At 47.1% G+C, this 16157-nt stretch overlaps 1 protein-coding gene and 1 long non-coding RNA gene across 2 annotated transcripts in view; one reads left to right on the top strand and one right to left on the bottom strand.

Annotated features, from left to right (window-relative positions):
• The window catches only part of LOC139746433 (uncharacterized), a 410448-nt gene that overhangs the window by 48924 nt on the left and 345367 nt on the right, over positions 1 to 16157 (bottom strand). The window contains exons 7-8 of the mRNA XM_071657684.1: positions 6099 to 6167; positions 411 to 520 (exon numbers count right to left, since the gene is read on the bottom strand). Of these exons, the coding sequence (XP_071513785.1) occupies positions 411 to 520; positions 6099 to 6167 (179 nt within the window). The remainder of the gene's footprint in view (positions 1 to 410; positions 521 to 6098; positions 6168 to 16157) is intronic.
• The window catches only part of LOC139746435 (uncharacterized), a 101367-nt gene that overhangs the window by 59645 nt on the left and 25565 nt on the right, over positions 1 to 16157 (top strand). Inside the window, exon 2 of the long non-coding RNA XR_011712154.1 lies at positions 358 to 534. This is a non-coding gene — a long non-coding RNA (uncharacterized lncRNA). The remainder of the gene's footprint in view (positions 1 to 357; positions 535 to 16157) is intronic.

Raw genomic sequence — 16157 nt, 5'->3', positions numbered from 1 at the left:
GGGGTGGCGATGGGAATGATTAAAGGCAGACAGTATGAATTATGTACATTTGTATATATGTATGTCTGTGTGTGTATATATATGTATACGTTGAGATGTATAGGTATGTATATTTGCGTGTGTGGACGTGTATGTATATAAATGTGTATGTGGGTGGGTTGGGCCATTCTTTCGTCTATTTACTTGCGCTACCTCGCTAACGCGGGAGACAGCGACAAAGCAAATAAATGAATATATATATATATATATATATATATATATATATATATATATATATATATATATATATATATATATATATATATATATATATCTGAGTTCCTACAATCTTTCTAGTAATCGTGCGGTCCATTTCAGACACCTCACACCTGCCCTGTGAGTCGGTCCAAGCCCACAACATAGTGACTCACCTCCAGGTCTTGAGCATGAGGGCGCCGTAGGCCAGGGAGAAGCCGATCTCCCTCAGCCACACACGCAGACTACAGGTCACCAACGTTGGGATGGGATACAGCACCAGTGTCTGAGGATGGACAGGTTAGTGTGTGTTAGTACCTGGTTAGTACCAATGAGGACACGTTCATGCCACTTACCCTAAACACCTGGTTAGTAGATCTAATTAGTGTATATTAGTATCTATCTAGTGCATGTAGTCCTAAGTCAGTAGACAGTCAGTACCGCGTCAGTAGTTCTCTGTGTAAGTCAGCACAGTGTTCATACGTTGCTCATAATTGTCTTCTTACATTGTCCCTGGAAGTTCCTACAGTTTTGTATTACATTAAGATGATGTAAATACTTTATCCCTCCTCAATACGTTGCTCTTCCCCTGTTAGTACACAGTTAGTGCAGGGTAATATGTTAGTAAGGCCCTGAATGTTTTAGTTCTGTCAACCATATTATTCCCTTCGGATATTTTTGTTTTCTATATAATTCTAGAGAGGTGTTTACCCTTATATAGCGTCGTGTCTGATACGTCAGCTTTAAACACATTTCAACGCAGGATTCTAAAACAAATGAATTTATGTTTTCTTTATTGACGAGGAAGAATGTGTTCAGATCCCACAATGATGCACACATTTCTTGCAGAATCTTCACCGTTTTTCTTTCCAGTGGTGATGGCTGCATCTTATTCATTTATTGTTTCATTAAGAGCAGGAGGAAGGCTTGAGATATACTGTTCAATGTTAAGTCTAGGTATAGTGGGCAGGAATGGGTACATATATTGAAGGCATCACATACACCTGTACCATCAACTGTGCCTCATTTCACTGTTAATATGACATGGTAAAGTGCATCTTGGAAATACTTTAGCAAATTGTTAAACCCTGAGAACAGTGAAGTGCTGGAGGGTTGGCATCGCTGTTAATGATGGAGATTTGGCACTGTTGTCAGTGATGGAGGGTTGGCACTGCTGTTAATGATGGAGGGTTGGCACTGCTGTTAATGATGGAGGGTTGGCACTGTTGTCAGTGATGGAGGGTTGGCACTGCTGTCAGTGGTGGAGGGTTGGCACTGTTCTTCACGTTGGTAGACATGTGTATGGTACATGAAGCTTCACCTCCACCATTGTGAGGAGCGTGAGGTCTACTTACCTCCTTGATAGATAACATTATCACTGTACACTATTGTACACTATGACAGTTCTGTACATGTAACGATCTTTGCTGTACACGTACAGCCGTACTGATCACGTACGCAGATTCTTCCTGTACAGCCATGGGAACCTCACCTACTGAGGAATACATGAGAAGCAACAGTAAACTGGGGTAAACTTCCAATACGTAAACCAGCAGTATACCTCATCGTCCTCCTTTGCAAGAACATGTTGCAATAGTCATCCCACCTTGCTTCCTCCTCACCAAGATTAAACACGCCGGACTTTGGAATCAATCCTCCGTATGCGGGAGATTGTTGCTGCCTGGTAGTGAAAACCCGGACTTTTCCGAAGCTGTTGTGGCGACCAAGTGATTACCAGGAGCCAGCGGTATTGGCACGTCCCAGGAGGGTTCGCTGCCAGAGCGATGGTCGTCCAGTTGAGACTTGACACGATGAAGACGCGGCCGCTTAGGTTCGTTATGATGGACGTCAAGAAAACCTTTAGGCTCACACGGTGTGTGTACTGTGGACACATGGTGGTGATTCCTTCATCAGGAGGAGATAACAGAAGGATCAGTTGTTCTCACTCCACACTACTAACAGCATGTTGTTCATTAACGTTAGTCTTCTTAATATGTTGTCTCATCATCCCAATACGTTACCACAGAGCCAGTGGGTCACTGCAGGTGTCATTGTGTCACTGCGGGTGCCAGTGGGTCACTGCGGGTGCCAGTGGGTCACTGCAGGTGCCAGTGGGTCACTGCAGGTGCCAGTGGGTCACTGCAGGTGCCAGTGGGTCACTGCAGGTGCCAGTGGGTCACTGCAGAGCTGAGCTTCTTAGTGTTTACAGTGACTGAGACAAGCAAAACATGCCTTAATCAAAGGCTATCATGAGTGAAGAGAAATAAAGCGAGGAGAAAAGACATCAGGAACTGATGGTGCGTTTGTAGATGTGACTGTTGAAGGTAGAGAGGTTATACGAAGAAGAGAATTCCAAACTTCATCTGTTACAGAGAAGATGGATGTATCATAACGGTCAATACTCGAGTCAGTAGTCCCCACACAGAAACTGTAGGAAGCAGTGGTCAGGCGCACGCCCTGTGCCCAAACCCCTGGTGTGTTGACGCACGCACGCACACACCTCACGAGAACACTGGCCTGAACAGTGCGTGTAGCACAGAGGGACAGAGAAGAGCAACGCCACCTTCGTCCACAGGGAGAGGTGAGACGTGGTGCCGCCAGGAGACGTGATGGAAAAGTTTTGATTCCATTATGGTTACGTGAGGGATGGAGGGAGAACCGCTCTACCTATGTGGGCAGTACTCAGTACCAGGAGGTATGAGACCACAGTAACTATGACACAGCTGCTCAAAATGAAAAGAAAACTAATCACAGCACCAGTACAACACCTGCACAACACCTATGTTACACCTGCACAACACCTATACAATACCTGTAAAGCACCGATACAACACCTGTACAACACGTGTAAGACACCTATACAACATTTATGCACCACCTGTACAATACCTGTGCAACACATGTACGACACATGTACAATAGCTGCACAACACCTGTACAACACTCGCAGGTGTTGAGAAGCAGAGTTTGTGGTTGTGTTGATCACGTGGAGTTTGCAGGTGTCACACAGTGGGTTCAACTGGATGACGTCATCACAGGATGAACTCTGGTGTTTTGAAAGTGAACAGAGGAAAACAAAAGACTCTTAAATTAAGACCCGGGAAGATATTGCGTTTTAGCACTAACGAATTTAACTAAGTTACTGCTTCCCCATTCAGAGATCTTGCACAGATCTGTAATGAGAGAGGATGTATGTTCTGTTAAAAGAAAGAGAACGTGTCTTGAGAGGAGGAGGGGAGGGAAAGTGAGTTATAGTTTGCAAATTGGAATCCTCAGCATAAGAGCGAAGAGGGTTAGAAGTAGAAGAAAGGAGGACATCTATTAAGAGAAGTATGAGGCAAGACAAAGACCTGAGGAACACCTCAATTATCAGGATAGGAGAAGGATGTCGCTCCATGAATGACTACTGCGATGGACCGGCCAGAGAGGAAGCTATGCATAACACAGAGAGAAGCAGAAAAACCAAAGGAAGGAAGTGTAGAAAGTAACGACTTATGCCACAACCTGTCCAATGCTCTGCAGACGTCGTGAGCCACAATAATATCACCAAATTCCCCGAGAGAAGAAGGCCAGAGGTGAATCACACAGTAGAAATCAACAGAAGACCTAGCAATGCAAAATGCAATTTGAATACAGAAATGACCGAAATAGTTAGCGGCGAGAGTTGGAGAGGTCAGAGCGGTCTGCTTTCTCAGTGTTGGGCGACACCAGGGCACGCATCACAGGGAAAGATTGGGGTTGGGTCAGAGACACGCCGTCTGCCATTCTTTATGAAGGTGTGCTTGACTTTACGAACAGCTTTACAGTGATTGTGAGGAGAAGTGAAAGCGGAGCAGATGCCAGGGGAAGGATGGAGTTTCCTGGTGTGGTCCGTTCCGTCAGTGATGGGACAATTATTAGAGCAGGCGTGATAACACCAGGATCAGGGAGAGAGAGATTTAGGATATGTAGGACTCCAGCACAAACAACTACTTCTTGTGGTATCTTTAATCTCATGTGGGACTCAACATCAACTCTCCGAAGTCCATTCTTTTATAAAAGTTTACAACATCGAACAGATGAAATCGTATCTGAGTACATCAGAACTCCTTCGTGTCACATTGAAAACCAAATTCTTCAGAACACTTATGTAACGTCTCGCCGTCTGCTGCAGCTACGTCTTTCTGGCGACTTAAGGAGTCTAGAACTCCTGCAACGCCTACAGAAGGCCATGAAGAAGAGCTCAAGAGTCAAGTTTAAATCTAAGTTAAGCACCGAGAACAAAATCCCCTTGGTGATGACTTTCACCTTTGCCACTCCGCTTTGTGGAAATCCGTCTGAGGTCGGCCGGTGTCCGAGTGTGGCCAGTGAATGTCATGAGAACTTACACAGTGAGTGTTATAAGGTCGTTCACGAGGAGAGACTTTACAAGCTATTCAGCCTAGTAAGCGCTCCACCAAGGCTCCTCAATGACTGCGACAGACACAAACATCGACATAGAAACAAGAACTGACGGTCTAGCCACAATACCTGCTCCAGCAACACAGGCAAATGTCTTCATAGCTTCATAACATTCGTGTGCCACCACCATCTTGCCACCTGTGAGACCAACAACACATCTGAGGGAGAATGTTCTCAACCATCGTGCGCTCAAACAACACTCACGGAATCTCACCAAAGACGACCAGACAAACAAAGCCAGAATCATGAATTCAATCACGGCAGACGAAAGTTTATTATCACAGAAGCCATCTTGATGCGCGACTTTTCACCTGTCCTCAACTGACAGGTGAACTGATGCATTATTCTCTGCCTTTATGGGTCAAACCAGCAGCTCGCGAGCAGACACAGAACATTGGACAATGAGACGTTGTCCACAATCCAACACAGGAACTGTATTCCCCGGGTTCGCTATGTTCGTCCTCCTCACACAACACATCACTCGCCTTCACTCATCACCCAGCCAGTGTGATGACCTCACCTCCTGACCTCGTAAAGGGTCATATGTTGACACGTTTGACCCACTCATTGTTGTTAACTTGTGAAAGAAAATGAACTATGGGAGTGATGATCTGCTTCTCACAAAAGAATAAAGCAGCTATGAGAAGAAATGAGCAAAGATGATGATCAGTAATGCTAAACACACACACACACACACACACACACACTTATCAGAATTAAGAGAACTATCTTGTAGGGAAAGGTTAAAGGCTATAGATTTGCCTACTTGGAAGACAAAAGAGTAGGAGGTGACTTGATCACAACCTCGAAGTTTTTGAAACGTGGATGACGTGGATGACGTGAACGGTTCGAGATATGTGGGGATGAAACCACCAGACAACATGACATGGCATCATGCAGGGAACTTGTTTAAGAAAATGTAGTTTTATGGTACGAGTGGTGGATGACTGGACCTGGATGACTGGCATAAGACTGGTGGATGACTGGACCTGGATGACATGGCCACCTCCGCTCCTGCAGGACTCCCATATTCCTGTGTCCTGCACATCTTGGATCATCCTAACACAGTGTTCTACTGGCTCCCCTTATCTTGCCATGTCTCCCAGTAATGTCTGCCATCGCGCCAGTCACTTGGTTAAAACTGACGCTACATAATCTTGGTCAGGGACGTTGGTATGAACCCTGGGGTACTGCCACGGGTCGCACCACGGGGCCAGGTGTCGTGCACCACGGGGACAGGTGTCGTGCACCACAAGGGACAGGTGTCGTGCACCACAAGGGACAGGTGTCGTGCACCACGGGGCCAGGTGTCGTGCACCACAAGGGCCAGGTGTCGTGCACCACGGGGACAGGTGTCGTGCACCACAAGGGACAGGTGTCGTGCACCACAAGGGACAGGTGTCGTGCACCTGGGCTGGGCTTACCGTTGAGTAGATGAAGAACGCGCCCAAGATGATGATCCGGAGCAGAGCTGGGCTGGCGGCCCGCACCACCTGTGGGGAGAGAAGACATGGTCACAGTGCGTCCGGGGAGGAAGGAGGGGGAGAGAGAGGGAGATAACTTACCTCCCCATGAACACCAGTGATGATAAAAGACAGACCAAATATACAATGATAAGACGAGAGAGGGATATTGTGAAGGAGGTGATGGCAACGAAAGATAATGAGAAAGATGATAAAAGAAAGAGAGACTAAAGGAGACTGAATAACAAAGAACGAGAGAAAACGGAAAATGGAACACACACACACACAGAGAGAGAGAGAGAGAGAGAGAGAGAGAGAGAGAGAGAGAGAGAGAGAGAGATGAACCAGCCGCTGTCTTCACTCCTACCCATCTATGACGTCACTAGTGTAAACAACCTCTGGGGCCGCCAGACCTAAAGTTGAGTCCCAGGCCAGCTGCACCCCATCCCAGGCCAGCTGCACCCCATCCCAGGCCAGCTGCACCCCATCCCAGGCCAGCTGCACCCCATCCCAGGCCAGCTGCACCCCTGCACTCTGTGATCATCCCAGAATCCAGTCAACAACATGGTTGACTTGTGAATGTTTTAGACAGTAACTTGAATAACTTTTGACCTGAGGCTGGACCACAGGTTTGACCGACGTGACCCGTGCACCAGAGGTCACCCGAGTCTGACCCATCCTCCACCACCCTCCACCTGACTGACTGACAACTTCGCTTGACCTCCCTCCCCCGGTGGTAGACCACGGATGACTCGTATGGTCATAAGAAACACACACGATGACGACACACTGGGTCACCCCGGGGGTCAAGGTCACCCAGGTGGTCAGGGTCATGGTTGTCCCGTGGGTCAGGGTGATAGTAACCCTAAAGAGGCCACCCCTGGGGCCAGCAGCAAAGACCCTGACGAGGTTGACCCATGGGTCAGGATAATAATGACCCTACAAGGTCACTCCTGGGACCATCATAACACCAGCCTCTCCAAGTCGTCCATCACAACCCAAGACACTTTACATCTTGGTGAATATCATCGTCAGGTAACTCAGGGTATCATATGCTTCCCCCAGAGTACGAAGAGCTTCCCCGGAGTACGGACAGCTTCCCCAGAGTACGAAGAGCTTCCCCGGAGTACGGACAGCTTCCCCCAGAGTACGGACAGCTTCCCCGGAGTACGGACAGCTTCCCCAGAGTACGGACAGCTTCCCCAGAGTACGGACAGCTTCCCCAGAGTACGGACAGCTTCCCCAGAGTCTGGAGAGCTTCGCCAAGTCTATGACTCTCTCTCCTGGTTTTCCTCAGATGTAATCAGTTTGCCTAGGTAGTCGGGAGGACAGCGTACGTGCACCGCGGGCCTGCACGGTAACCCCAGCATCATTACCTGAACACCATCATCTGCTCCTCCACAACACCCTCACCTACCAGACGTGAGGACTTTCCAGTAGCGGTAAAATCTGTTGATCTAAAGTCTCGTCCCTCTAGCTAGAGGCCAGCCTACCTGCTCATGTTCGCCCATGAACTAATCCAGAAGGTAATTAGTGACCTACAATTGTGGTATGGGAAGAAACCCGTGTAACCCGCTGCAGATGTGGTGCGCTGTGCCACACTGAAATGAAATAGAGTCCATTGACCAATGAGCATCGAGGTCCTCGCGCTCTCCACCAGCCAACGAACCGGACTATCTTGAGAGGAAAATATCCATTTTCTATTCGAGGCTAATGGAATGCCATTTTCTGTGGCAGCCTGAGAGTGAAGAATCGTTTTAACTAAAAATAAACGTGACACGTCCCGTGAGTGGCCTTGTAAGAGCCTCCAACACCACACACAATATACCTGATACTGTCAACGTAAATATAAATATTCTGTTTAATAAACAACGTTTCTTGTATTGAAAATATGAATTTCCATAAATGTTGTCATGTTAGTCTCTAAATACATCTGTGATAAAGGAGAAGAAACGTAATATGGCAATCTGGTTATATATAGAGAAGATAAATCACCAGTAGATGTATTCTGGCAGCCCCCAGTTATTCCCTCGCTGAACCTCTCAATGTTAAGTACAGGGAACCTTGTGATTTATGTTGAAGGCCCAGAAAAAACTGGTATCATGAATACAGGAGAAAAGAATCGTCAGTTCTCACATTCCACTGAGGGAGATCAGCTCACAAGTTGATTCAACTGACGAAAAACTATAACTGAAGACCCGAGGGGCCATTACCTCCCCGTGTTGCCTTACGTCGTGCGTCTGGCACGCCCAGCCTCCTTCCTAACATCATACGTCTGGCAGGCCGGCTTCTATCCTAACGTCATACGTCTGGCAGGCCGGCTTCTATCCTAACGTCATACGTCTGGCAGGCCGGTTTCTATCCTAACGTCATACGTCTGGCAGGCCGGCTTCTATCCTAACGTCATACGTCTGGCAGGCCGGCTTTCATCCTAACGTCATACGTCTGGCAGGCCGGCTTCTATCCTAACGTCATACGTCTGGCAGGCCGGCTTCTATCCTAACGTCATACGTCTGGCAGGCCGGTTTCTATCCTAACGTCATACGTCTGGCAGGCCGGCTTCTATCCTAACGTCATACGTCTGGCAGGCCGGCTTTCATCCTAACGTCATACGTGTGGCAGGCCGGCTTTCATCCTAACGTCATACGTCTGGCAGGCCGGTCTCTATCCTAACCTAACCTTACCGCAAGTAATACATATGTTGTTCTGTCCATGTCTGGTGTCACAGGCGGTCTTGACCACATGACCCACACATGATCTTACACATGTGGCTCTCATACATGTGGCCATATGTGTCACTGAGGCCGCACCCGTGAGGGGCAATGCCTCACACTTTCCAGGACATAAGAAATCCTTCACAACTCATCGTACATGAGGGTACAGGGACAGGGGCTTCCGGTCCTCAAAGGAACTAAATGTTCCAATTACGAGAACTGGAACGAGGTCTGGAACGGTGGTATTCCAGGCAGTGAGTGACTGCTCCAGGCAGGAGAGGGTCTAGAATGGTATCATTCCATAATTGTGTTCCAGTCGTGAGAGAGAGAGTGGAACTGGGCCTAAAATAGTAATATTCCAGGAAGTGATTATTCCAGGCATGAGAGGGAATTGAGATGGGTCTAAGATGTTAATGTTTCAGTGAGTAAATGTTCCAGACCTGAGAATGGCTGAAGGTGGGTTTGGAATGGCAGTGTTCTAGGGAGTAAGAGTTCCAGGCATGAGGTGGGTCTGGAATGGAAGTGTTCCAGAGAATGAGTGTTCCAGGCATGATGTGGGTCTGGAATGAAAGTGTTCCAGGGAGTGAGAGTTCCAGGCATGAGATGGGTCTGGAATGGCAGTGTTCCAGGCATGAGGTGGGTCTGGAATGGTATTATCACTGCTGTGGCGTCAGCACAGAGGGAGCGTCACGTCTACCTAACTCCCTCCTTATGATTCCCTCCGCCTCCAGGTATAGGAAAGTTTCTAACGATGATGGTCAGACCAGGGGATTAGGAGATTAAGGAAAGAGTGATTGGGGATTAAGAGTAGGCGAGTCTGAGCTACAGTTACACGAGGCAACGACTCGTATGACTGACTGACGTGTATTATGTATGCTGAGGCCAGGAGACACTTCAGTCGATTTATATTGTTGGCCATAGTAGAAGATTAAGGGATTAGGGATCAAGTGAGATGATTGGGGATTAGGCATCAGGTACGGTGGTGATTAGAGCAGGATGGAGTCGTATAAAACAGACTTTTCAGGACAAATCAAGTGTTGTCTTATCCAGCTCTCTCTCTCTCTCTCTCTCTCTCTCTCTCTCTCTCTCTCTCTCTCTCGTCTGAATGAAAGACTAACTCTCATCACGTAAAACTCTACCTTTTTAATGCAGGCGCAATATAACGAGTGGTAATTTGATTAACAATATTTCCGATAATGATCGTTAAAGTGATTAACCTTAATCTGATTTCCTGACACGTATTTTCTTTATAATTTTCTCCTAAAACTTCGGCATTTTCTGCAACATGAAGCAAACACAAGTGCATTGTTTCATATGACAGAGATGGTGATGATGATAAATAGATAATGATAGTAATAATTAAGATAATAATGATAATAATAATGATAATACTATTATTGGCTACGAGGCGTTGGCCATAGATAGGGTTGTGCAGAGGAGGGTGGATGTGTTGGAAATGAGATGTTTGAGGACAATGTGGTGTGAGGTGGTTTGATCAAGTAAGTAATGAAAGGTAAGAGAGATGTGTATAATAAAAAGAGTGTGGTTGAGAGAGCAGAAGAGGGTGTATTGAAATGGTTTGGTCACATAGGAGAGAATGAGTGAAGAAAGATTGACAAAGAGGATATATCTGTCAGAGGTGGATGGAACTAAAAGTGGGAGACCAAACCGGGGGTGGAAAGATGAAGTGAAAAAGATTTTGAGCGATCGGGGCCCGAACATACAGGAGGGTGAAAGGCGTGCAAGGAATAGAGTGAATTGGAACGATGTGGCATACCGGAATCGACGTGCTGTTAATGGATTGATCCAGGGCATGTGAAGCGTCTGGGGTAAACCATGGAAAGTTTTGTGGGGCCTGGATGTGGAAAGGGAGCTGTGGTTGTGGTGTATTACGCATGACAGCTCGAGACTGAGTGTGAACGAATGTGGCCTTTGTTGTCTTTTCCTGGCGCTACCTCTCGCGCGCGGGGGGAGGGGGGTGCCATTTCATGTGTGGCGGTGTGGCCACGGGAATGAATGAAGGCAGCAAGTATGAATATGCACATGTGTATATATGTATATGTCAGCTTATGTATGTGTGTGTATACGTTGAAATGTATAGGTATGTATATGTGCATGTGTGGGCGTGTATGTATATGCATGAGTATGTGGGTGGGTTGGGCCATTCTTTTGTCTGTTTCCTTGAGCTACCTCGCTAACGCGGGAGACAGCGACAAAGTATAATATATAAATAATGATAATAGTTTCCATGCTAAACCGCTGCTTCCGTCTTGACGAGGCGTTTCCCCAGAACACACGAGTACTGGCCTCGTGTGCACACACCCACTCGTTACCTGACGTGTTTGTTCCCTCTGTAACTGCGTCTGTCATCCATAGCAAGTCCCACAGACACGCAATACTACTCCATGATTTACCCTGACCGTTTTATGATACCTGGTTAAGACCACTGAAAGCACGTCGCCCCCTATAAACCACTCCTACTCATTTCACTCTTTCCCATGCACGCCTCTCGCCCCTCTGAATGTTCCTATACCGATAACTCAAACTCTCCATTGTAACCTACCACTTGCTGTTCGGTCTTCCTCTCCCCTGTGCTCCCTCCACTTCTGACAAGATCATCCCTCACTCTTTCCTCGTTCATCCTCTCCATATTAATGAACCATTTCAACACATCCTGGTCAGTGTTAGCGACTGCAGATGTCACGTCTCTCTCATACACCACCATCCCCACACGATATACACAACTCGCAGCACATATCGTCCTCAGACATCTTGTGTTCAACATATCCTCATTCTTCCTTTCTTTTGCACTGTAATTCAAGATCCACATCCACACAACATTGTTCGGATCACTGTACATTCAGTCAGTCGTGTCCATCTTTGCCCTGACGCACATCAACTGCTTCCACACACTTCTTAATGCACCAACGACTGTAGCCTCCTCCTCCTCCTCCTCCCTATATATACCTTTAGCTTCCATGGTTCCATCACTGCCACGTCTACTTCCAGGTCTAAAGCATTCCACTTCTCAAGTTCCCCCTGTTCCGACAACACCCACACCATCCTGTGTCATCTTCACACCACACATTACGTTTGTTCACATCTACTGTTAACTTTCACACTCTGCCCAACTCTGTTACCAGCTTCTGCAGTTTTTCACTTGGGTCTCCCATCAAAGCTGAGTCATTTGCAAACAGCAAATGATTCTAATCACTTGCATCGCCCCTCCCACACACACACACACACACACACACATATATACTTGTAGCGTTCTATAGATCAGCTTCTTGATCTAAAAACCTTAAGTTTATGTTCCTCGTCCATAAACAATGGATGGAGATGTAACAAAACTCGGAAATGAAGCAAGTCTTCTAAAGACCAGGTGATCGTACCGTATGATAGGCTGGCGGGAGTGATGTGTCTGGATGAGGCAGCACGTAGAGAAAGAAACATAACCAATGTTATGGTGAAAAGAGAGAAGGTAATGAAAGCCTTGAGTAAGGTGAGGTGTGGCAAAGTTACTGGAGTGGACGGGATTACAGACGAGCTTTTGTTCCAAAGATGAGGTGCCTGAGGCTTGGCGGAATGCCTGTATAGTGCCATCTTATAAGGTATAGGGAACAAGGGTGAATGTTCGAAGTACAGAGATAGATGTTTGTTCAGTGTATCGGGTAAGCTGTATGGCAGAGTACTCACTGAGAGGGTGGTAGCATGCACAGAGTAACAGGAGTGGTAAGGGATGTGTGGATGAGGTGTTTACTTTAAAGAATGTGTGAGAAATACTTAGAGAAGCAGAGGGATTTGTTTGTGGTATTTGTGATATGGAGAAATTGCATGACAAGATTGACATATTCTCAGATTAAGAGGGAAAGTGTTCCGAATATATAGCGAAAGTAGTAAATCACTAAATCTAATGTTTTATCGGGGGAGCAGAGCGTATGTGTCCGTCACATCTGTGTATCATAATGTCTACAGTGATAATGGCGGTGCTAAGATGTTAACACGAGCTTAGCTTTTATCTTGTTAGACATCATGAGTTATGGACGTTGCAGAACCATGGGTGTTGGGCACGACCACCACCTCAGCCTGTATGATCCACACAGCAGGTCGGGATGAGTTTCACGTGACCATCATTGATACTTGATATGGAACTCCTGAAGGGATATCCTGTCTACGTCTCACGTACACGTCCGGACGTGGCTTGAGGCTAGATTCGTCGCCAGCAGGAGGGAGGGAAGGCCCTCTTACCTCTGCCTGCAGAAGGGAGATGAGGCCCTCGTACCCCTCCCTGGAGGAGGGAGATGAGGCCCTCATACCCCACCCTGCAGGAGGGAGATGAGGCCCTCGCACTCCTGGCCAGTTGTTGTCCTGTCTGGTGTCCTGTACACCACCGTCACTGGCACAGAGAAACAAGGATGATTCCCTGAGGAAAATATTGTTGACTATTGTAAAGCAAAATAGATATCGATAACATCGATAGATATGGTTAAATAGATATAGATAATTGAATCTCGAGTTCCTCGTTAAAGTCTAGGGTCGGGAACCAAATCATTCCCCATACCTACACTAGTTTCCCATGGAACAATTCCATTTTCGTCCGTCAAAAACATTGTTTTCCTGGGTAACTGCAGAAAACAAACACTTGCAAACTTCCACAATAAGAAGATTTAGATTTATGAAGCATTTTGAAAGTCAATAATGACGGTGCACCTGACCAGGTGAGGTCAGTTGAGGGAATTTGAAGCCATATGTCTGATGTGAAGTCTGGTTTATTCATTCGCCCACACACAGAGAAGGAAGTGATTTATGAGTTTATATGACACAGATGCTCTTGTTGTGTCTGTGAAGGTAGGGGAAGGTATACAAGATCCTGATATCATGTTGCACAGTGGCTGTGAGTCATGTCCCACCCATTGATCAGGTCACGCCACCCATTCCTTGAACCCATTTCTCTCCACCAGTCATAGGCAAGTGTCAGTTATGTGAAGGAAAACGGAGTATGGTTCCCATAGGCTGTCAGAAATAAAGGATCGAGCAATATATCTCCCAGAGCTGAGCAGGTCTGCCACATTCATCACTCACGACCCCAGTCCACCACCACCACACACACACACCTCACTCACGACCCCAGCCCACCACCACACACACACAATCACTCACGACCCCAGCCCACCACCACACACACACAATCACTCACGACCCCAGCCCACCTCCACACACACACAATCACTCACGACCCCAGCCCACCACCACACACACACAATCACTCACGACCCCAGCCCACCTCCACACACACACACACAATCACTCACGACCACAGCCCACCTCCACACACACATACACACACACACGTCCTTTGAACCTCAGTTTATGAGGTATTCAAATATTTTCATTCAGATGTAGGATGTATGGTGAGGTTGTGATGTATGGTGAGGTTGTGATGTATGGTGAGGTTGTGACGTATGGTGAGGTTGTGATGTATGGTGAGGTTGTGATGGTTCACACTCGACCATCAGTGCCCCAGTTACGTTGACCTGTGAGGTCTGTCATGTGAGGTGTGATGGCATGTTAGGGCAGCATCTACCATGTCATGAGCTACCAGTATGACAACGTCCATGTCCTAACTCTCATGTCTCAATTCTCTATGGCCTCTTGTCCCAACTCTTCATGTCCCTCCTCAGCATGTCCCAACTCTCCATGTCCCAACTCTCCATGTTCCAACTCTCCATGTCCCAACTCTCCATGTTCCAACTCTCCATGTTCCAACTCTCCATGTCCCAACTCTCCATATCTTCCATTAACCTACTCTGGTACTCTGCAACATTTTTATTTTCAAAAGTTCATATCCAGTAATCATGCGAGAAATAGGAATTAAGTCAATAAAACTCTTGTTTCGGACACGATGAAAAGAATTTCCAGATCCAAAAAATTGCTCTGGAAATTATTAAAAAGTTGACAACTCCATCTCTGATTTACAAATCAACCAATATATAACTCGAATTGGAGAGTCCAATATTCAATTAATATTAAAACAGGGTTGCATAAAATGACATTTTTAATACTTTGTGAAAATGTAACTAACTAGAAGTTTGGGTCAAGTAGAAGAGATATTGAATATAAAGTCGTGCGTCTGTTGTTGTTGACGACATAAAGATAATTGGCTACATGTAACTACCTTTACTATGATGGCTAGATGAACGGCCGGGGGGGGGGGGGGGTCATCCTGGGCTCGGGAGAAATGGAGAGGAGGACAACTAGTGACACGGCTGGGGAGGAGGGAGAAGAGGAAGTTTGTGATGAAGCTGAGACAAGAGAAAGAGGAGACGACGATCAATGAAGTAAAGAAGAAAAAAAAGATGGGCAGAGAGAGAGAGGGAGAGAGAGAGAGAGAGAGAGAGAGAGAGAGAGAGAGAGAGAGAGAGAGAGAGAGAGAGAGAGAGAGAGAGAGAGAGAGAGAGAGAGAGAGAGAGAGAGGGTCGTGGTGGGCGCGGCGTGGCTAACATTCCCGGATCAAAGGATGGGAGAAGTGGTTGGCGATAATACCACAGCCTTACTGTAGTCCTTCCTCAGCCGACACCAAATTGCTCAGCAGGGCTGAGTATCCCGGGGATCTCGATGAAGAGGCTAAGGACTTTCAAATTGCTCAGCAGGGCTGAGTATCCCGGGGATCTCGATGAAGAGGCTAAGGACTTTCAAACTTGCTCATACCAAGTGAATCCTCCCAGGCGCTCAGGGCTGGCGAGGGCCTCAGGGCTGGTGAGGGCCTCAGGGCTGGTGAGGGCCTCAGGGTTACTGAGGGCCTCAGGGCTGGTGAGGGCCTCAGGGCTGGTGAGGGCCTCAGGGCTGGCGAGGGCCTCAGGGCTGGTGAGGGCCTCAGGGCTGGCGAGGGCCTCAGGGTTAGTGAGGGCCTCAGGGCTGGCGAGGGCCTCAGGGCTGGTGAGGGCTTCTGGGAGGAGGTTGTGCTGGACACCACGTGGATCCTTTACGGTTTTTGGATGAAAGATGTGTCGTCATTCATCTCATGATCATGACTGGAAATCACCTGACAGTGTACAGTAAACAGTACAGGAGAGCATGTAACTGTAGCGCGTTACAGAGCATGTAACTGTAGCGCGTTACAGAGCATGTAACTGTAGCGCGTTACAGAGGAATATAAGCTCAGTCAGGCAGCTGAACATAGCCTCCACATTACCTGTTGTCTTACTGAACATGTTTGTGAGTAACCATTACCAGATGCTAAACATCACCAGGTGACTCATTACTGTTTCCAGACTTTATACCAGACTTGCTCGAGATGTGGGTCATC

Source organism: Panulirus ornatus, chromosome 65 (genome assembly GCF_036320965.1).
Source record: "Panulirus ornatus isolate Po-2019 chromosome 65, ASM3632096v1, whole genome shotgun sequence".
NCBI classification, from domain to species: domain Eukaryota; kingdom Metazoa; phylum Arthropoda; class Malacostraca; order Decapoda; family Palinuridae; genus Panulirus; species Panulirus ornatus.
The sequence above is the reverse complement of the archived record's forward strand: the minus strand, read 5'-3'. Positions and strand labels throughout refer to the sequence as shown.